Raw genomic sequence first — 23,581 nt, forward strand, 5'->3', positions numbered from 1 at the left:
TTCTCCCAATAGTCAATGGAAAATCAGATAAGTAAAGAGTTTACCTTTAAGCCCGCTTTGTTTTCTCTGAAGTAAAATATAGATTATAATTAAAACATAAACAGTATAATATAATGTCTGTTTTAATATTTTTTTCAGAATAGAATCTTACCTTTTGAATTTCCAGCTAAAAGTGAAACTCAAATCATTTTCATAATAATTACAATTTTGAACATATTTCTGGTTGTAGACTTGGCAGCACGTTATTTTGTTTAAATGTGTTGTTTAAAAATGGCTGACACTGTATTTTTTTTTAATTAACTTATTTATTTATTTTGGCTGCATTGGGTCTTTGTTGCTGCATGCGGGCTTTCTCTAGTTGTGGCGAGCCGGGGCTACTCTTCCTTATGGTGCGTGGGCTTCTCATTGCGGTGGCTTCTCTTGTTGCAGAGCACGGGCTCTAGGCGAGCGGGCTTCAGAAGTTGTGGCATGCAGGCTCAGTAGTTGTGACTCACGGGCTCTAGAGCACCGGCTCTGTAGTTGTGGTGCATGGGCTTATTCGCTGCACGGCATGTGGGATCTTCCTGGACTGATATTCGAACCCATGTCCCTTGCATTGGCAGGTGGATTCTTAACCACTGCGCCACCAGGGAAGCCCCTGACACTGTATTTAGAGATGGAAATTAGTTGGAAGGCTGCGGAAGTAAATTTTCCATCATTTCAATTTAATAAGCGTTTATTAAAGATTTACACGGTGTCAGGCTTTTTGTAAGGTGCCAGGAATGAAGGAGAAAAGGGAATGTAATATATAGTAATCTAATGTATACCCCAGGAGTTCACAGACTAACCACAACAACAAAAATGCATTGAGGGGCTTCCCTGGTGGCGCAGTGGTTGAGAGTCCGCCTGCCGATGCAGGGGACATGGGTTCGTGCCCTGGGCCGGGAAGATCCCACATGCCGCGGAGCGGCTGGGCCCGTGAGCCATGGCCACTGAGCCTGTGCGTCCGGAACCTGTGCTCCGCAACGGGAGAGGCCACAGCAGTGAGAGGCCCGTGTACCGCCAAAAAAAAAAAAAAAAAAAAAAAAATTGTATTGAATGTTTATGCTTAGGCACTATGCAGTTTACATTCTTTGTCTTAGTTTATCTTTATTGCAACCTTTCACCTAGGTACTATATTTTGTTTCAATTACTATATTATCCCAGCTTTTCTTTAAAAAAATTTTATTGAAGTATAGCTGCTTTACAATGTTGTGTTAGTTTCTGCTGTACAGCAGTGAATCAGCTATAGGTGTGCATATAGCCCCTCTTTTTTGGATTTCCTTCCCATTTAGGTCACCACAGAGCACTGAGTAGAGTTCCCTGTGCTGTACAGTAGGTTCCCATTAGTTATCTGTTTTATACATAGTAGTGTATTATATGATCCCGGCTTTATAGAGGAAGGAACAGAAGCTTAAAGAAGTTCAATGTCTTTCCCAAGTTCATACATCTAGCAAGTTGCAGGCGAACTGAATCCAGGTTTGTCTACACAGAAGCGCTTGTAACGAGTATGTCCTACCACCTCAAATGATATAGCATGAAAGATAAGCCTGTAAACCAACAAAAATGACGGTACGTGCTTCTGAGTGCTGCAGTAGAGTGTGTACAGAGGGTAGGAGAGATTAATTCTACCTAGGAAAACTGGGACAGGCCTCACAGAGGAGGTGATGGGTTGACAAACCAGGTGGGGAGAGGCACCAACATCACAAAGGCCTGGCACCAGGAATGGCGCACAACTTCATAAACCAAGTCATATCATCTGTTAAGAAACCATGGATTGGGAAATAAAGGAAGGCCGAGAAGGCAATTTTTCCATTCATGAAACATTTCGACAAACATTCATGAAACATTTACTAGAAGCAGCGTTGTGCCAGGGATGAAAAACTGGATATAATCTGAACCCTTCATCGGGCTCATCAGAAACTAACTGTGGGTTTATGAAGAAGGGTTATCCTTTGTACGTGAACCTGATTCTCCCATTTGGGTTCACAGTGGTTCTGGTCACAAACTCCTTAGAGCTGCGCTGTCGGATATGGCAGTCATTAGCCACATGCAGCTATTTAATTTTAAGTTTTAATTATTTAAAGTTACATAAAATGAAAACTTCATTTCCTCATTATTACTAGCCGTGTTTCAAATGTTCAATATTCCATATGGTTAATGGCTACCATGTTGAAAGGTATAGAATGCTTGCATCTCAGAAGTTTCCCTTTGATGGTACTCCTTTAGAGAAATTATTAAATGCTACCAAATGACCCTCTACCCGGAAAAATGTTGCTTCCCTTTACAGGGGGTGTCAGCCTCTCCTGGAGTCCATTCAAGTGTTCGCATTTAAGAACTCTTCCCTAAACTCCCATGGAGAATTTGTGTTATAAAGAAATCCAAATTCTCCTCTTTCTTGATAAACTGATTCTTTAAAAAATCACTTATAAATTGCATTAAAATAGAAATGAATTTACCTTTTCCGAAAGTACAATCTAAAGTTGACTTACCTTTGCCCTCTCCACATCTTATGCTCTGTCAGAAAATTCTGTATTTGCTTACTTGGTTTTATCCCAGCCCTTGACATACTCCCACCCCTCCCCACCCCAAATACACAAACAAGAGAAAGTCTGGGGCCTCTTCTATCTGTTTTCTGTCTGTCTGTCACTGTTGTGTCCTCGGAACCTAGGACAGTGTCAGGCAAATTGTAAGTGTTCAATATATTTATGAGTGAAAGAAGTATCCTATAACTTATAGCATCAAAACAGACTGATGTGTATTAATATTTACTAATTAACTATCATACAATCAAGATTTTGCTAGGTTCTTTAGGAAACAAACATGTCTTTTAATGGCACTTCACTTATCAAAACTTTTTCTCAGAAACTGTATCTTACACTCAGAATTACCTTATGAGATAGCGAGCCTGGGTGTTAGTAGCCCCATTTTACAGAAGAAACAGAAAAATGTTAGGCAGTTGTTCAAGGTCTCACAGTCAGTTCATGGAAGTTATTCTTGTCCCACCATTTTGGAGGATGTTGTCCATGCTGGGGTTTTTTATTGTAAGTTGCCTGTATATTTATTGTCTCTACTCTGTGGAAATTTGGTGGGAACACCGTGAAATACTAGAAGTGGAGGTGCTTTGGGAATAGAGGCATTATTTAATAATATTGTGTACTGATCTCATATTCTTACCCTGTTTTGTGTTGTTTTCATATAGTAGAATTGCTGTCTTTGTGAAAGTGTTCCATTTTAACTGAGATGATTCCAGATATTGATAACATGATTTGACTTGAGTTGGGACTCCATTGTGTCTCTTGACTATTAAAAGATTTGTTGAAATAATGCTCAGAGATCTTGGAATTGTCTTATGAGGAGAAAACAACTACACATTTCCTTAGATTCTACAGAGTCCAGATTCTGACATTAATTGATTATGTGACTTCAGGCAAGTTGCTTAACTTTACTAGACCTGTAGATGGAGAGAAACTGGGGATGGGGGTGGGGATGGGAAGTTGAGTGAGGGTAAGATGGGTCAGAGGATAAAACCTAGATGAAACGAATGATTTTAATGCTTTTAGCTCTTTTCAGTTGTATTCACTCCAGAAATTTTAACCATATTTAGTTATTAAATAGATCAAGATTTTGCTCATATTTTAGCTTCTCTTTTTTCTGTAATAATTCCATATTTTTATATTTTTCCATTTTGCAGTCATAAGACAAAGCCCCATGGCCAAAATTTTTTGACTGTCAGATATACTGACTCAGTGCTGGTTTTATATGGATAAGTTGGGCATGAAAGTAACAAAATTGATTTTGCACAGATATTGTATCCTTTGTGTTCCATCAGTGATTTCCTGTATCAATGCAGAAAGCATTTTATTTTAAACAAACATGTAACATACATATTTTCCACTTTGCGTTGTAGAAAGGCCCTGAATTCTAATGCCCATAAACTGTTGGTCATACACTTATAGAGGTTTTAGACATAAAGAAGAACTATAACATCATGCAGCATGGAGTCTTCTCTTTACAGATTAGTAAAGGGAGGCCCATGAAGGGTAGGTAAGTACTATACAACTGGGTTCAGACACCCAGGGACCTAGGTTTAGGGAAGACTTCCCAAGAGAAGCTATACTTAAAGGGAAATTTAGAGGTAAGTGGAGAATAGTGAGATAACATTCTTGGAGGGGATGGCTGTTGAGGAAAGTTCCAGGCTCAGGAAGCAGCATGTGGGAAAGGTCCCGAGTCTGGAAGCAGCAAGGCATATTTAAGGAATATGGAAGTCGGAATATGGGAAATGGCTGGAAAAGAAAGAAAGGGTAAGATCATGCAGAGTCTTGCAGGCCTAGCTATAGGTTACCTGAAAGCGGAGGCATTGAAGGGACTAACAAACTCAAGTACAGAGGGAGGAAGAGACAAGCTTTAAGGCATCACACATTTGAAATTATCGCAGAGAGGAGCAATTCAGCACATGGGCTTTGAAGTCAGACCCAAAGTCCAAATCTCAGCTACTTAGGTGTGTAGGAATAAAGTTGCCTAATTACTCTGTGCCTCTGACTACTCAATTTTAAGTGGGGATAATACTGTTACCCACTTTATAGGATTTTGTAAGACAGAAATGACAAAAGATAGCATTTGTGTATATGCCTGTCCTTTATCTTTGTTTTCTGTGGATTGTTGAATGTTTTCCATGTTGAATAGTTTTTCTAACATTCCTTTTTTCTTTTTCTTTTAAACATTCTTGTTTGTTTTCCTTTTCTCCATGTTGAATGTCTTCTTATTGGTTTGCAAAAGCTCTTTACATATGAATGATATGAGTGTTTTTGTCTGTCCTCTATGTTGCAGATATCTTTCTGAGCTTTTAATATTGTCATTTAACCTGTTAATAGTTCTTTTACTGTAAAAAAGTTAATTTTATATTAAAATTTTAATGTAAATATTCAAATATTTCAATCTTTCCTTAGAGCCTGTACTCCTAACCATATGCTAAACTGCCTCTCTTATTTATAGAATGATGACATTAATTCCAGTTTTGTTATCACTTTTGTTCAGGTGTACTAACAGAACAAGCAGCAGGTCCTCTGGGACAGAATCTAGAAGTGGAACCATACTCACAATACAACAACATTCAGTTTCCCCAAGTTCAACCACAGATTTCCTCATCTTCCTATTATTCCAACCTGGGTTTCTATCCCCAGCAGCCTGAAGAGTGGTACTCTCCTGGAATATATGAACTCAGGCGAATGCCTGCTGAGACTCTCTACCAGGGAGAGACTGAGGTAGTGGAGATTCCTGTGACAAAGAAGGCCCGACTGGGTGCATCAGCAGGGAGAATAAAAGGGGATGAGCTATGTGTTGTTTGTGGAGACAGAGCATCCGGTTACCACTATAATGCACTGACCTGTGAGGGGTGCAAAGGTAAGCCTCTTTTGGTTGGCAGTTTTCTCCTTATTAAAGTTTTTCTCTACTGGTTGTTGAAATCCCTCAAACTGGATTCTTCCCTTTTCCCAAATAACTTCCCATTTTCTCCTCCTCTGCTCTTACTTCTTCCTACGTCTTCTCCTTCATTGGGATGTCATAGATTTCTAGGGAAATCTTATTAGAGTATTTAGCTTGGATGTAAGTAAACTTTTTCCTATTCACAACCTCACACATAGTTAGAAGGAATTTATGATTGTGGGTTTTGTTTGTTTGTGTTGTTTTTTTAAAAGAAAGAGAAATTGCTGAACTCATCTCTTTTAAAATTAAGGTCAAGGAGAATAAGATTTTATTCAATAAATATTTTAACATTCATTTTCATGTACTTTAGTTAATTGAGAAAGAGACAGAGGAAGAAAAGCAAACAAAAGAAAACAAAAAGGAAGTAATGATAGCCTATATTCAACAAATATTTCACTTAGCAGGAAAATAGATCTGTGAGCAATGCTGTAGGGGAAATCAATGAAATTGTAATCCATTTAGGATGGATAAGGTATAACACATGAAACATGAAAATGACTCAATATAAAGCCCTATGTGATCATTCTCCCAATAAGGACACAGATGATAAGTTTGTAAAATGTGAGAGGAAAGAACATAATGGACTAGTAGGTTCATCTATTTATTTTTGCATTTGTTCTTTCAACAAATATTCATGGGATGCCTACCATGTATTAGGCACTCTGTTAGCTTCCAGGACTTTGAAAGCTGATAAAGAACTGTCCCTGGAGCAGAGTCTGTTGAATGGCGAGCCAGTTTGGTATTCCCAGATGCCAATGATTGCCATAAAAATAAACAGAGGACCCAGCCACGTAAGAATGGCTCTAGGACATTTCAGACCTTTGAAAGTTCAAGTGATCAGATTGTCTAAAATTATATTAGTCAGCTCTTTAAAACTTGGTGTGATTTCATTAGATTTTTAAAAAACAAAGTAGTATTTATGCCCCAAATTTTAAAACAGATCTATAAAGAAAATTTCAAAGATCTTGTTTATGGCCTTTAAAATACTCTTATCCATTTTGTGGAGAGCCAAGTCTATATGGGTAAAAGTTACATATAAGTTCTTTGAAGACAAAGATTGTGTCTTCTTCAGCTCTGTTACTCCTCATAGCATCTAACACAGTGTCCGGTACAGAGTAGATGTGTAAATAAATAAAAGCATAGTAAATTTGGAATGCCATAATGAAAATCCATGCTCATCGCTTCCTAGCTAAGAAGGGGTGTAGCTTCAAATCTCTTGCTTCTAAATCTAACCCCAGAGACTCTATTATTAACCACCAAGTGATCATTCTGCTCTCTGAGCTATTGTTCAAGGCTAACATTGACTAACTTGGTGGCCAAAGGAAGAGAATCAAGTGCTCCATTTAGGTGTCGAGGTATCGGTATTATCCAAGCCAAGGGGATAAAACCTTAAAGTTAGTAACCTGGGCCAGCTCACCTCCTTACAGGTGAATGCTGGAGTGAAACCTGGTCCTTCTGAGAATTCTGGGGCATGGCCAGGTGAGTAGAGGGGGACCAGAGTGCCATGGACAACCCTAAGAAACAGCAACTCAAAGACAGGCAGAGGATGAGAAGCCCATAAAGGATAGAAAATAGAAGTCAAAGCTAGGAAGCTACTAGGCAAGTGCAGGGTCAGGAGACCAGGGGACAGAAAACTGGTCTAAGGAGAACCGGTCCTCTGGGGAGCTCAGGGAGGAAAAGCTGGATCTGAATGTAGGTATATTTTTAAAAACAGAGAAAGGCAGGGCTTTTTCTTTGATTTTGATTTGAGACTTTGCCCCCATGATGACAGCAGAAGGACAAGAGTGCAAGAGCAGATGAGATACAGCCAGGCAGGACCCATGTTCTACATCAGGGTTTGGCAATTGTTTTCTGTAAAGAGACGGATAGTAAATATTGTAGGCTTTGCACCATAGCGGCCTTGTTGCGATTACGCAACTCTGCAAACTCAGCCACGTAAGAGTGGCTTTACTTAGCCTACAAAAATAGGCAGGACAATAAAAAACAGGCAGTGGGCCAAATTGGGCCCAGGGCCTAGCTGTAATTTGCTGACCCCTGTCCTAGACCAATAACTCAGAATTAACTGGAAACTATGCAGTGAGAGAGCACAGCACTCAGGGTATATGTGCAAGAAAAATAACCTTTTTTGTATAATTGGATTTAATCCAATTTCAAGCCCTGGTGGAAACTTTATTTCATCAATTCAGAATGAATCTACTGAGTTTTCTGGGTCCTGGAGGTGGGGCTCTGGTTCTTGGTGCTGTTAACATTGTCCAACGTCTGTTGAGGGCTGTTCTCTCTGGTCTTCGCTCACCAGTAGGAAAGGTCTCTGAGGTGCTATCCTGGCATCCTGAGCACACCCCTGCTTCCCATCTGGCCCCACCTGCTTCCCTGCTGCTCAGATGGGTGGGCTCCTGATGCTGCCGCACTGTCACCTGGAATGCCTGGCTGCCCAGGGAAACCACATGGCCACGTTATCCGTTCCTGTGCCTTGTGGGGTGCAGGGAACCCCAAGGGCCTCCCCTGACTCTCCCCAGGAAAGAGCACAAGAATCCCTCTCTTCTAGGATTTCTCAATGATGTGGAGTTCCCATAAGCTTTCTGCAAACCCAGTGCCAGGAGGGGTCTGGTGTGTGAGGATTAGGGGGTGGGAGGGACAGAGTTCAGGACCTTCTCGTGTACTTAACATGTCTTAACTCTTTGGTTGTCTGCCTCTCCCAATTTGGGGAAATTTTGTTAGTGTCTGGGATCTTGGGGCTTAGGCTTTGGTGACTGAAAAGCCAGTAATTGGCTCCTTTGTGCTTTTTATTCATTTATTTTTATTTTATTTTTTTGCGGTACGTGGGCCTCTCACTGTTGTGGCGTCTCCCGTTGCGGAGCACAGACTCCGGACGCACAGGCTCAGCGGCCATGGCTCACGGGCCCAGCCGCTCCGTGGCATGTGGGATCTTCCCGGACCGGGGCACGAACCCTCATCCCCTGCATCGGCAGGCGGACTCTCAACCACTGCGCCACCAGGGAAGCCCCCTTTGTGCTTTTTAGATGTTCTCTCGAGAAAACAAATGAAAATCATTCTGGCTTAGTAAATGGGGAGGAAGTGCACAGAATAGGGTAGAGTTCAAGCCAAAGGACAGGTGCCTCTGGGCCAGGCAGGCCTAAAAGCTTGGCCAACTTCATCCCCCTGCCCCACACCCCTTGGATATCTGTGCCTACCAGATACAAAATGAATTTCACGCCATAACTTTCCATCAGAGGGAGTATGAGCTCTGGGATTTGACAGGCATGAATTGAATCTAGGCTCTATACCTCTTGGCTGACTAAGCAAGTTCCTTAATATATTGATTAGTCAAAGTTCAACAAAGTAAAGCAGAAACCAAATTTCAAGCAGAGAAGAATCAGTATAGGAGAACTTGGAAGGGCAGAGGAACAGGTTCTATGCTGAGTCTCCAAGCCACACTGCAGAACTGGTTTGCCGGGGCAGTTGTTATTCAAGAAGATGGGGGGTCAGGAAGCTAACATAAGAATTATTGACTCCAGGAAGACGGTACCTTAGTTGACCTTTAGGGATCAGGAAGTTGCCTTCACTGCAATTACTGGTTCCGGAGCCATGGTGTACCTGCTAAATCTGTACATACAGAAGATGAATACCCTGTGTCTAGTCTCTCAATGCCCTGGAAGCTAGCAACTGGAAAACAAGATGCTGCCACAGCAAAACCATGATCCTGCTTGCCAGCAGAAACAACAGAAGCGCAGCTCTTTCTTCACTTCCACTTTTCAAATATCTTACAAGGGCATCTGTTTGGCAGAGCTTAAATCGTATCCACATTTAGTGGCAAGGGAGTCTGGGAGAGATTGTGTTCAACTGTCCTGCCTTCACAGTAGAGGATGCACGAATCCAACTAGCCAACCTCAGTTGACAGAATACGTAACTTCTCTGAGCCTCCAATCTGTGAATTAGGAATAATATCTATTTTTTACAGGGTTCTTGTGAGGATTAAATTAGATTTTTTTATGTAAAGATCCTGGTAGCTCTCTTGCCTTAGGACTTCACTGCAGATCTTTCATGAATGTAATACTTTAAACACACACAGACACACTCATACATACCCACGAGAAATTTTTTTCTTTTTTTGGTTGCTCTGTGTCTTAGTTGCGGCAGGCAGGCTCCTTAGTTGCGGCTGGCAGGTTCCTTAGTTGTGGCATGCGAACTCTTACTTGAGGCGTGCATGTGGTATCTAGCTCCCTGACCAGGGATTGAACCCGTGTCCCCTGCTTTGGGAGGCGGATTCTTAACCACTGTGCCACCAGGGAAGTCCCAATTTTTTAAAACTTAAAAATAAAACAAAGACCACGGTTAAACTTCCTGATTTCACTGGTCTCTGTTTCTGTTAGAAATACTTTAATTTTTCTTAAGGTTTTATTTGTTATAGGCATTTATGGCATCAATGACATAAATTTTGATTTTTTAAAAAAACAACAACTGCAGAACATAAGCATAATGCCAAGTGACAATGAGAGCCATTTGCTCGGCACTAGATTAAATCGAGAGCTGTCCCTCCCCCTCGGTTATCAGTGTGGAGCATAGGGAAATATGCTAAGGTCTGGATGAATTTTGACTCAAATCTCAAACCTCAACTGAAAAACTGATCTGCATCTGACTGGATATTTCAAATGGCTGCATTCCCAAATAGGTCAATGTCAATGCCACTCACAACCATCTCCATGCCAGGAAAGAACGATAGAACGTTTAAAAGGCATTTTATATGAGCAAATGGGGGACTTTTCATCCTTTGGAACATATTTTTATATAAGATAGTGAACCAGCATTAGACTTAGTTCCGAAGTTTTAGAAAAGATTCTAGAATTATTGAAACAATTGTGACATGTAGGATAGATGTAGCGAGTTTCCAACGGGCCTTTGGTTTATGGGTTAGAGCTGAGGACCACTGACTTACTTATAAACTTACTGAAATCCTATTTGATTTTGAGGTCTGATTTTATAAAATTTAATAATGATCCCAATGAACTCGATAGGTCAAATTATCTTAGAGTGTGATTCAAGGGGTGGGGATTAAACGATTTCACTGCATTGGAAGACTTTTGTTATAAAAGTCTTGGGAAGAGTAGGACTCTGAAGGCAGATAACCTGGATTCCAACCCCAGCTGATTCTCTTCCAAGTTACTTAATGTCTCTGGGCTTCAGACTTCATACCTGTAAAATGAGGATAATAATAAAGATGAGGAGGAGGAAGGTGAGATGATGGCAATGTGATGATGATAGACAGAGAAATAGCATACATCAAGTGATTATTTTGTGCAGGCTTTATCAGGAGACTTTACGTGTACTAACTCATTTCATCTTCAAGAAAACCCTTTGAGGTAGATTTAAATAAGGTAATGTGTGTAAAGCGATTATCATAGTCTTTGCCAGTAGGAAACCCTCAATAAATGTCTGCTATTATTACTATTATGATTGGGTTGTCATGAAGAAAAAATGAGACATTTGTGGGGTTTTTTTGTTGTTGTGGTTCTTTTATTTTTTTTAAGTTTCCTTTTGTTTTTTCACAACTCACACACACACACTGTATTTTATTTTTACAAGAGATAAATAAACTGACACCAAGCATTGTAAATGGATGACCACAACAAAAGCAATGATGATTGCAATTACCAAACATGAAACACATTCACACTATGTCATAATACTGACATTCAGTCCAGTAATCCTCCACTGTAACAGCTTCTTTACTTTGCAGTGAAAATTGATTTGTATATTTTTGCCTCTGAGTCCTTGTGGGATTTTTTTTTTAAATTCAAACAGAAAGTCACAAAAATTATAATCATCCTCAACAGTTCACTCAGTCCCATGTAATTAGTTTTTTTTCATCTTGATCTTTTGTTAGCACTTTTACGAATTCATCAGTTTTCCATTAGAGTTCTGAAAATGCTTATTCATTCACTTCAGCCGTATAGTCAGTTACCAGAAACCTGTACTTGTCAGAGTCTTTTCCATGAATTCCTTGAAGATGAAACCCTTTTATAGGAACATTTTTGTGAAAGCGTCAGAGTACACCCAGAACTGTCTCTAAATGACAAACGACTTAAAAATGACCACGGTTAAAGATTTGTTGAAAGTTCATAATAATGCAATTGACAAGGAAATTTAGTTATTTCTGAGATATACATTTTAAAGTAATAACTAGAATTATGACTTATAATATTACACCAGAACATATAAGATTTTTAGAAATTTCATGCGATGTCTGAAACATTTATATTAACATATTTCCATATAAATAACCCAAAGAAAGTTTAGTATTAGTTGTTTTTTGTTTGTTTGTTTGTTTGTTTATACTGCAGGTTCTTATTAGTCATCAATTTTATACACATCAGTGTATACATGTCTATCCCAATCGCCCAATTCAGCATACCACCATCCCCACCCCACTGTGGTTTTCCTCTCTTGGTGTCCATACGTTTGTTCTCTACATCTGTGTCTCAACTTCTGCCCTGCAAACCAGTTCATCTGTACCATTTTTCTAGGTTCCACATACATGCCTTAATATACGATATTTGTTTTTCTCTTTCTGACTTACTTCACTCTGTATGACAGTCTCTATATCCATCCACGTCTCAACAAATGACTCAATTTCGTTCCTTTTTATGGCTGAGTAATATTCCATTGTATATATGTACCACCTCTTCTTTATCCATTCGTCTGTCAATGAGCATTTAGGTTGCTTCCATGACCTGGCTATTATAAATAGTGCTGCAATGAACATTGGGGTGCATGTGTCTTTTTGAATTATGGTTTTCTCTGGGTATATGCCCAGTAGTGGGATTGCTGGATCATATGGTAATTCTATTTTTAGTTTTTTAAGGAACCTCCATACTGTTCTCCATAGTGGCTGTATCAATTTACATTCCCACCAACAGTGCAAGAGGGATCCCTTTTCCCCACACCCTCTCCAGCATTTGTTGTTTGCAGATTTTGTGGTGATGGCCATTCTGACTGGAGTGAGGTGATACCTCACTGTAACATTTCTCTAATAATTAGTGATGTTGAGCAGCTTTTCATGTGCCTCTTGGCCATCTGTATGTCTTCTTTGGAGAAATGTCTATTTAGGTCTTCTGCCCATTTTTGGATTGGGTTGTTTGTTTCTTTAATATTGAGCTGCATGAGCTGTTTGTATATTTTGGAGATTAATCCTTTGTCCGTTGATTCGTTTGTGAATAGAGACATTGTTTTTAAAACCTCCAGCTCTGTACCTGGCACACCTTGAGTGCTCATAAAACATTCGCTATTGTTGTTTTGTTGATGAATTCCTATTATTTTATCATCGTTATTCTTCTCTTCATCCAGCCCCCTTAATTTGGATCATACACTATTTTCAAAACTATCTCTCTTCCTATTAGTTAACTAATTAAGCCTCTAGCTGCTGGGAGTTTGAATTAATTACTTCAATTTTTTTCAGTAAATATTATTAAGTACCAACTATATGCCAGCCACTACTCTAAGCCTACGCGATACAGTGGTGAACAAAACAAAATTCCTGCTCTCACTTTCACCATTTTAAAGCAAAGTAGGAAAACAGTTTACATAATTGAGCTAAAATAGAAAAAAAGAGAAACCAGTAAAACAAACAAAAAAGATAAAAAATACAAAAGCAATAAAATGGTATCTAAAAGAACATATAGAAAAAGGAAACGAAAGAAGGGTGATTTCCAATGAATAAAAGTTGATATATCAAATAAATATAGAGCAATGATATAAGACAAACAGAAGACAATAGAAATTAGATTTAAATAAGAAAAAATATTTAAACTAAATATATAAGCAATATATAAATAGGAAAGTAGTGACTAGAGGCCACTAGTCAGTATAAGCCTCCAGCTCCTGGGAGTTTGCCTACCTGGGAGTTTAAACAGCTGTTAAGGGCCTGAAAAGCCCAACCCCTGCAGATGTAACCCTTGCCCTCAGTCTCCCAAGGATACCCAGTAGGGGTGAGGGTGTCCACGGATTTTTGCTTTCAACTCCTTTAGACAACTTCGTCACTTGAACATTTTGTCAAAGCAATGAGTACATGTCATTCAAAAGTCAAACGGTAGAAAAGCCCCTGCACAACCATTTCTGCCCCAAGTCCTGTTCCCCAGAGGCAAACACTGATAACCACTAGTGGTTTTGTGTTTTTGTGTTTTGCCTTTTGTTGTTGGATCATTTGGATAGGCTTTATTTCCACAGAACCATCTCCCCTCCTTACAAACACAGAATTAAAGATATAGAGAAGGCATACAATTTTTAAAATAATATTCCTTTATTATGCTTTTCATATCCATGGAATTAGTAGTAATGGCTCTCTTTTATTTCTGATACTAGTAATTTGTGTCTTCTCTCTTTTTCTTGGTTAGCCTTGCTAGATATTTTTCAATTTTATTGATCTTTTCGGAGAACCAGCTTTGGTTTCATTGATTTTCTCTGTTGTATTCCTATTTTCTTTTTTTTTTTTTTTGTGGTATGTGGGCCTCTCACTGTCGTGGCCTCTCTCGTTGCGGAGCACAGGCTCCGGATGCGCAGGCTCAGCGGCCACGGCTCACGGGCCCAGCCACTCCGCGGCATGTGGGATCTTCCGGGACCGGGGCACGAACCCGTGTCCCCTGCATCGGCAGGCGGACTCTCAACCACCGCGCCACCAGGGAAGCCCTGTATTCCTATTTTCAATTTCACTGATCCTGCTCTAACTTTTATTACTTCTCCTCTTCAGCTTACTTTGGATTTAATTTGCTCTCTTTTCTAGTTTCCTAAGGTGGAAGTTTAGATTATTGGATTTTATGTATTTCTTTTCTAATGTATTCAGTTAATGCTATGAATTTTTCCTCTGAGTACTGCTTTTGCTATATCCCACAAATTTTGATGAGTTGTATTTTCATTTTCATTTAGTTCATTTCTACATTTTTCCTTTAATAGCCACCTCCGTATTTTAGATATACTTTATGTGTAGCATTTCAGAAACACTTTGTTACTGAAACAGGTAGGACTAAGTGTAAGACATATCATATTTCTATATTTCTGTAATCAAATTTAATCTTTCCCAGGCTCATAATCCCCCTGGCTGATGAGAAATTCCACTTGGGATATATTTGGGGATGCTCTTTTCCCCAGGAACATGCACAAATCTCAGGGGTCTTACACAGGGGGGAATATTTTGGTATTAGTTGATATGCTCCTTGTTCACCTTTGAATTGATCCCTTGAGAGTGGACAACTCAGCCACCTTTTGACATGGGTATTTTATCTCAGGGTTTCCAAGGTCATGTTATTAGTATCTTCCTGTCCTCATCTCAGAGCTATCCCATTAGAGATTTGTCACCTCTCTAGAGGCTCTTTATGGGTGCTGGTCCAATACTCAGAGAACCTGTGAGACTCATCCCATTCTCAGGCTCTGGTGAAGTTCCCCAAACCTTTTTCCAGCTAAGCTGCCTCTGCTCCCCCAACTCTAAAAGCATTGACCTCCGCCTCCATCATCTTTGATATGATGCAGTATAACCCTTTCAATGAGGGGTTGAAAACAAAAGCCCTATCCGAGAGCTATCTTTATCTAGAGGTAAACAACTTCAGCTTTTGTCTTAGCAAGTGAGCATAAAAAGATGGCTACCCTCTTGGGATGGGATAGAAAAGCAAAAGACAATAAAACAGCACCCCCAAACCCCAAAACAATAGGACCAAGTATAAATCACACATGAGTCACTTGATAAATCATCCTTTACATTAAAATTCCTAAAATTGTTGAAAAATACACATTTATGGACTCAGACAAACTGGGGAAAATAATGATTCTCAGTTATGGGCTGGACAGTTTCCACTGGAGACTCTTTATTTCATTTATCCTTATAGTGGCTCCTTGAGATAGTATTATCATCTCCTTTTTCCAAATAAAAATACCAACACTCAGAAATTCGCCCAGATCTCACAGCTATGAAAGAATGCAGTAGAACTGGTACTCAAATCTGCAGGACCCTTTTGTTTGTTTGTTTGTTTTGCGGTACGTGGACCTCTCACTGTTGTGGCCTCTCCCGTTGCAGAGCAACAGGCTCTGGACGCGCAGGCTCAGCGGCCACGGCTCACGGGCGCAGCCGCTCTGCGGCACGTGGAATCTTCCCGGACCGGGGCACGAACCCGTGTTCCCTGCATCGGCAGGCAGACTCTCAACCACTGCGCCACCAGGGAAGCCCAGACTATGTTATTTTAATGAACTTTTATTTCACAGTATTTTTTTTTTTTTCCAGAGGGAGTATAGAAGTTTTACGAATGCCCTTTGACTGCTAGGTTGTTTGTTGATTTGCCTACTTTGGAGTGACATTAGGCAACTTCCAAAAGTAATTCAAAGTCAGTTCTTTTTAAACCTATTTAAGAAAAAAAAATTAGAAATTATAGTGATAAAAGTAAGTGTTGGAAAATCAGGTAGACATTTTTTTGTGGCTCCCTAACAGATAAAGGGGAAAAAAAACCTTAAAAGCAACATTAACAAGAACTAAATAGTCAAGAATAATTTTTATCGACTGCATCTCAAAAGTTTGAGAGTTTGCTTTTTCAAAAACAACGACCTAAAACAGCTCCTGCCAGGCGATCAGGAGTCTATTACTGAGTTCTAAAAATTTCAGCAAACAACTCAAAGAGAGGAATTGAGATCCTGAAGCCTAAGAAACTGTGTGATGGAGACCAAAGCTTACCTGGTTCAGTATTGGCAGCTGTTCTGTCTAGTTTGTGCTACTCTGCAGTTTTCTACCAGTGAGACAGAGGTGGAGCAGACATCTGGAGTGGGGAGGGAGAACAGGATGTTTCTGAAGAAGCTTTGGAGATAGGGATGAAACTGTGGAGCACTTCACCTGCAAAATGGGATTTGGGGAGATTCATGTCAAAAGACAGTTTTTAGGAATGTAATCTCCTAACTAGAAGGACAGCATAATAGAGTGGTTAAGAGCATAGAGTACGGAACTGAGCCTATCAGCGTTCAAATCTGAGCTCTACCATTTACTATCTGTAGGACCTTGAGCAAATGACTTAATTTCTGTGTAACTCAGTCTCCTTACCTATAAGAGAGAGATAAGACTAGGTCTACCTCATAGGATTGTTATTAGTGTTTAGTGAAACGCCATATGCAAAGTGTTTAAAAGCGCCTGCTACAAAGTAAGTCCTGTACAAGTCGGTGGTGGAGTCCTTTTTATTCTATGGTCTGCTGAGGCAGAACTAAAAGCTGACTTTCTTTAGGCCATATTGGATGTTAAGATAACTAATTCCTCAGTCCTATGTGTCTGTTGCTGTTTTAAAAGTCAGGAGACCCTTAGAGGTTGAAACATCAACCAACATTTTATTGATTTCAAAGTAATGTGTGGCCTACTGTCAGTCCCTGGAGTCCAGTATGTGCATGTGTGTCTGTGTGGGCACGTATGTATGCATAGTTGGGAGTAGGGTATGGTATGGGTTCTATCTGTATAAAGAAGCAGAAAAGCAGGATGTCCAATATTCTGCGTAACTGAGGGATCCATTTTACCATCCTATAGCTTATTCGCCTGCCACCCCAGGAAGCCCCCTAGCGCTACACACTCCCCTGAGGGCAACGCCAGCCCTGTCTTTTCATCTTCGTTTACCAGGGAGCCTCTGTTCCTCAGTGAATTTCCTTTCCATTCATTTTCATATGACTTTTCTGATATGGGCATTGTTGAATATGCACAAGATAGAGGCAGAGGTATGTGTACGGATTGATTTGCATAAGTATAAATACAATATATGTAGCCTTATTTAAATGATAGAATGATAACATTGTGTTGCCACCTCAGAGTGAAAGCTAATTAATTCAGCTATTGAGATGATAATGATTCCTTTCTCAGTTAATACCAGAGCAAAAAAAACCCTGCAGAATTGTCCTAGCACTGTTCCTTTGACTCATCCTGGAATAAGGAATTTTATTTCAATTCATTATTGAGCTATCAATATCTATCATGGTTTTAGAGGGAATTGTGCCTGGGAGGGGCTGAAAATTAGTGGGAAGATTGACTCAAGTAAGCTAAAGTGGTCATTGAGATCAATCATTTGGTATCAGGAAAAAGTTCTTTTTTTCTTTTCTTTTCTTTCTTTCTTTTTTTGTCTGTAGTTTCTTTTGAATTACACGATGTGGTGTTTGCACTCCCAATATCAACACTGATCTGAAGCACAGTCTTTTTTTAGACTCTCTGTGGTTGGATTTGACATTTAGGAAAATGGTAATACCATTCCTACTGAAAGTTATACCAGCTCACAAATTCAAAAGCAAGTCTATGACTTTTTTAACCTTGACATCTCTAACTTTTTCTTCAGCTTGTTTTCATATTGAGTTAGTTATCAAGTCCTGAATGTTCCTCTGTTTCCTGCCCCCCCACTCCCCGCCCCATATAGGTCAGGCATCAGTCACCCTCTGGCCATAACAGCCTCTTGCCTCCAGTCTCCGATCTCCCTGTCCCACCTTTCTTGATCTTGCCCCAAGAAGTCTTCCCAACACGCAGGTTAGGTTAGACCCTCCCCTGCCAAAACCCTTTAAAGGCTTCTCTCTCTCTCTACTTGATATAAAGATTCAACTTCTTTGCTTGGAATTCAACGGCATTTAACCATATTCTGTCCCACTACATGCCCTCATCCAGCTCCCACTAATTCTCCCCACACTCTACCCTCCCATCAAGATGGATTACATACCCTTCCTTGGAATTTCCATAACTCCGTGCATTTGCTCATTTCCCAGACTGTCCTTCCTCCCTCAAAGTCCATGTTTCAAAGTCCTACTTATTCTCTGAGGTCCAGCTCAAATTCTACTTCCTTCATGAGGTCTTCTGTGATTCCCCCTACTTGGAATTAATCAGGGCCATTCCCAGCCCATATAATGCCTTTTCCTCGAGACACTAGACTTTTAGCTGATGGGAAATTGTCATATTGTACTTATTTTACTAGGACAATTTTTATTGCCTTCTGCTTGGAAAATTGTCATAACAAATGTGCAAATCTCCAAGTCTATGATGGAATTGCTGTCTCTCTTTAATGTGGCACGTCTTTCACAAGCATTTAGTGTGGCCATGAGATGATCACTTTTTCATCTACCTTCCAATACTGTATTACTTAATTGGCTATCCTGTCACTCTGCATTTTTATTGTGTTGTGATTTTACTGCTTTGTCTTCCCCCTAAGTTGGAAGCTCTGAGGGACAAGGAATGTTTTCTTCATCTTGGTGTCTCCCTTGCATTCTCTGATGCAGCTTTCAGATAGTAGGTATTTAAGATTAAGTTATTCTACTCTCTTGTGATGCAAGGGGGGCAATTATAACATAGTGGTTAAGAGCATGGGCTTTGGTGCATGACTGCCTGGATTTAGATCTTTTTAGTCCAATTATTAACCATGTTATCATGGCCAAAATACTTAACCTCTCTGTACCGTTTTTTTCATCTGTAACATGGGGACACGTAATATTATCTTCATCATAAAATTGATATGGAGATTAAATAACTAAATGCAGGTGAAGTGGTTAGAACAACAGAGAGTGGGTGCTTAGTAAATGTCAGCTATTATTCCAACAGGCTGTTAAAATAGGAAGGACACTGCTGTCTCAATTTTGGCAAAGCGTGAAGACAATAGATGCTACATTCCAAAGTGAGCCCATCTTGCAGTGGGTAGTTAAGAACTAGTTAAATACCTCGCTTACTCTGAGGGTATGAAGTGAGCAGGAGTTGGAAGTTAGAGAGTGATCTTTAAAGCTTTTGGAACATGTGATTAGTGTGCTAGGAATCCCACATTCCCATTGCAAAGGGGTGGGGTGGGGTGTGGCTGTCTGCCCCTGGGGGCCACCGGTGGAAAGTATGGGACTTTTGTGAGAATTAGAAAAAGGTGTCCCCCTTCTCCAGATAAAATCTGTACACTAAGGAGGCCCTGCTGCCCCAGGCCCAATGGAAGGGTCTTCAACAGGATCACTCAAGGAGATTGACATGTATTCCCTGCAGCTGAGGGACACTGAAGATTGGCGTCTGACTTTCACCTGAGAAGTTGAAAGGGCAAGAGGGTGGGTGGCTGACTGCTCATAGGTAGGTGGAAGCAATTTTCTCTGAGTTTGTTGGAGCAGAGAAAACTGGCATGGGGTTGAGTCCATGGAGTGGAGGGACCTCAGAAGAAAGGATGCAGGTGAATTGCCGAATTCCAAGAGGCTGAAGAATGAGATGCAAGCCATGGGCTAGAAGAGAGACATATTTGCCCTCAACAAGGAACTGCAGAGGAAAGTATCCCAGTGATGGGAGGAGTTCTCAAAAGAACCCAAACCAAGGGAGAAAGAGTCAGTTTCCAAAACTTGCTAGATACAAACCAGCTTCTAACAACACCAGGCAAGTAAGCTCTTTCCTGTCACTTCTTCCCCTGCCTCCCCCAGCCCAATCCTTATTCACCACTCCACCTCGACTCCAGAAGTGTCAGGAACCGTGGTCATCCAGGTCTATGGGTGGAGGAGGAAGAGGAGAAGCAGAAAGGAGGCCAGTCAGTCCCCTCCCCACCTCCAGGCACCTGAACTGTAGCGGCTGTAGCTGCGGCTGCATGCTCTCCGGGGAGATGTTTATTTTAAAGCAAGGTTGGCATGTTTATTATTATACCAAGCTGCGTATATTAAGTACTGAATTGAAACCTCAGTGCTCACTTCCGAGTCTGACCTGTGTATCCAGAACTGATCATTCAGTCAGCCTCTCTCCTCAGCACAGCCCAGGAACACGGAATTTTGCTAGTTTGGTTGTTTGCCTCTCTTTGTTCTCAACCAACCTGTAAACTGTAAGAGGGCAGGGATAACTTATTCACCCCTGTACCACCAGCACCTAGAGCTCATTAGTACATAATGGTCTCCCAGTAAAGATACACTAATGAAAGTAATCTATCTTTTAAAACAAACCAAGATTTTTCCAAAGAGAGGCTATAATTCAAATGTGTCTTTATTTTTGAGAAATAAATCATTAACAACAGCAGCCGTCTGGACCGTGCAGCACAGCCAAAAGTACATTTGTCACCGATATGGTCAAGGATGGCCTGGGTGCCCCACGGGGGTTCATGAGAAAAATGCTGTGGCATCTCTCAATCCAGGTGTGTTGTTTGGAGCCTCTTACTTCTTTCCGTTTCTTCCCCAGGTTTCTTCAGGAGAAGCATTACCAAAAATGCCGTGTACAAGTGTAAAAACGGGGGCAACTGTGTGATGGACATGTACATGCGAAGGAAGTGCCAAGAGTGTCGACTAAGGAAATGCAAAGAGATGGGAATGTTGGCTGAATGTATGTATACAGGTATTCGCAACAAGCAATTAAATTCCACTAAAAATCTCTTAAGGAGGCAGATGCCAGGTAACTCACATGATTAGAATTGTATGTCACATATTAAAGAAGAGACTTACTAAGCCGTCTAAGTTCTTGAAAAGGGTAATGAACCACTGAAATTGTCGAAACTGTCATTTAAAGAGCATCTTATGCACCTGAAAGAAACAGCTGTGTTTTGGTGTCCATTGTTGCCATGAATTATACATGAAGTGAAATGGCATTAACATACAGTCAAAGTAACATGTTTTAATAAGCTACAAAGAATGACAGTCTAAATGTTTCCTCCAAATATGATTTAATATCCTTCTTATTTATTGTTTAATCAGCATAAAAATTCACAGTTGTGGGAAAAATTAAGAATGTTCTATAAGGTGTAACTGCCTCTGAATTGTCTAAATAGAGTTTTAAACCTAGTCATTTTATTAAGACTCCTTTTTCTCTTAGTGCAGCTTTGAACCAATTTGTATAGTTTTACACAGGAAATTACTCCGAGTTTTAATATACTTCGGTCCTTCGATCAGATAAAGAGACACTGTATTAACTGCTGGCTTTGTGAGAAACCATAATCTTCATCAAAATTTGGAATGCATGCTCGTACATAACATATTAATTTTTCATTCTGCAAATTCTACAGACCACTCAGATTCTGAGATATGTCCTATTCCTGCTCAAAACACAAATAAACACACAAACATCACCAAGGGGATGATAACACTCAGAGAGGGAATGCCACATGAAATAAAAGCCTTTGGAAGGTGACTCCAGTTCTATTGTTCCCCAACTGCAGGCAACTGGGATGGACCCAAAGAAATAACGCGTGCAGGAGGGGGGTAAAAATAGGTCAGTGTAAATAATCCAGCTCTGGATGGATGAAAATTTTATAGTGCCCGATCACAATCTCTTCTTAGCATATATGAAACAAGAGACTGCAGTAGGGGCTGTGGCTGGAATCCAATCTTGCAGTGGAAACACTTACTTCGATCCTGGGTGGTTCATGTTCCTCATCACTTAAATATGAACCTGTTCCAGCAAAGTCCTGAGGACATTTTTCATGACTCTACCTACAAGAGTCTATAATGTTATTTATGAAAACACACACTTATCTAGTAACAGATATAAGAGCTTTTGTATGATCCTATAAAGTAAATGCCCTGGACGAAGAAGCTCTTGGAACTTCGTTTCATTAACATTGAGAGAATAAGGAAGTTAAATAGGAACATGGGAGATTGTTCTTCACTATGTTACTAGTTCTGTTTAAGTGTAAATTTCTGGTGATATTGTATGATTATTCAAAAGAAAATTTCAAAGTCCCCTGGAGATATTTTCATCTGTAACTATATTCTTAATAATTTATACAGTTCTGAAAATTAACAGGACTTTAAAATTTTTTCCTAGAGGATGTTGACATCATTTTCCTCAACACATTTACTTTTGTGTTTAATGTGAAATTGGATCTACTTCTTACAGTACAGTTATGTAAACATCGATGGAAAACAATATTAATCCTATGTTTTGAAACCCTAGCTTTCAAGGCCCCCTAGGCCAGGAAGAGGGTGAGTGTCATTCACCTTTTTTATTGAGTACCTTACATTTGTACAATGCTCTGGTGTTACAAATTCTTTGCAGAAAGCTCATTTTAAAAAATGACCTAATGATATTTAATCTATAGATAACTCTGTGGGTTAAATATTATTCTCATTTTACCAAGGAAGAAACTGAGGCTCACAGGAGATACATTTCTTGTTCAGGACCAGGTCTTAAACTGTCAGTAGGGCCAGAATTAGCTCTGTGCTAAATGGCAAAGGAGACCTTTTGAGCTGACCACACCTCAGCTGCCTTGGGACCACAAACCCAACAGGACCTTCCTTGGATGGCGAAGACTCTCTGTTTATGTTTTCAGGCTTGTTAACTGACATTCAGTGTAAATCTAAAAGACTGAGGAAAAACGTGAAGCAGCACGCAGATCAGACCATTAATGAAGACGGTGAAGGACGTGACTTGCGACAAGTGACCTCGACAACTAAGTCATGCAGGGTAATGACGGGCCAGCGCGCCCACCATAGCCGGCGGCCACTGAGCTTCTAGGATGTTGTGACTTGGGCGGGGAGCTTTCACACCAGGGCCACAGCCACGAGCAGAATTTCATTTCAAGTGTGCATCAAGAGCTTTTTAGTCAAGAGAGTAATACATGCTTCCATGTAAAAATTCAAAGGGTAGCAGTTACGTAAACATGGATGAAGTAAAATCAGTGAAAGTTCTCCATCTCCCTGATCCTATTCTCCTCCTGCTTCCCAGAGGTAACCGGTGGGAATGGTTTGGGCTTTAAAACGAGCGTCGATGACATTTCTTTCCCTGTCAGTGAGAAGGGAGGCTGAGACTGGAAAGGATGTGGACTCAATAGGGGTCTGTGGATTAGTCCTTATCGAGGGGTAAAACAGGGTGAATACACATCTGTGGGTCAATAGAGAAAGGCCCTTCTCCCTGAGGTCACAAATTACTCAAGAAATCCTTTGCGTGACTCAGGACAAAATAGAGGAACAGCATCTTCGATGCTTAGCCAAACATGTTGTGATAGTTCACAGAACATTTGGAGGAATTTTAATTTGCCATTAGTTGCAAAACCTATAATCCATGATTGATTAAGTCACACTCTTCTCAATATTTATTATACTACTGACAAAGAAAATTTCATCCAAGTTTAGTTTTGCAAATATGTTATTTTGTGTTCATTTCAGAAAAAATAAT

At 40.2% G+C, this 23,581-nt stretch overlaps 1 protein-coding gene across 8 annotated transcripts in view; it reads left to right on the plus strand.

Annotated features, from left to right (window-relative positions):
* NR1H4 (nuclear receptor subfamily 1 group H member 4) overlaps positions 1-23,581 on the plus strand; it is a 117,787-nt gene that overhangs the window by 77,729 nt on the left and 16,477 nt on the right. For 6 of the 8 annotated variants that reach the window (XM_082850070.1, XM_082850072.1, XM_082850069.1 and 3 more), the window contains 3 exons: positions 5,056-5,421; positions 20,654-20,806; positions 22,737-22,870. In XM_082850070.1, coding sequence (XP_082706196.1) covers positions 5,056-5,421; positions 20,654-20,806; positions 22,737-22,870 — 653 coding nt within the window. The remainder of the gene's footprint in view (positions 1-5,055; positions 5,422-20,653; positions 20,807-22,736; positions 22,871-23,581) is intronic. The other 2 variants (XM_082850073.1, XM_082850068.1) reach the window with 1 other exon arrangement.

The sequence above is a fragment of the Leucopleurus acutus genome, assembly GCF_964270905.1.
Source record: "Leucopleurus acutus genome assembly, chromosome: 11".
NCBI lineage: Eukaryota > Metazoa > Chordata > Mammalia > Artiodactyla > Delphinidae > Leucopleurus > Leucopleurus acutus.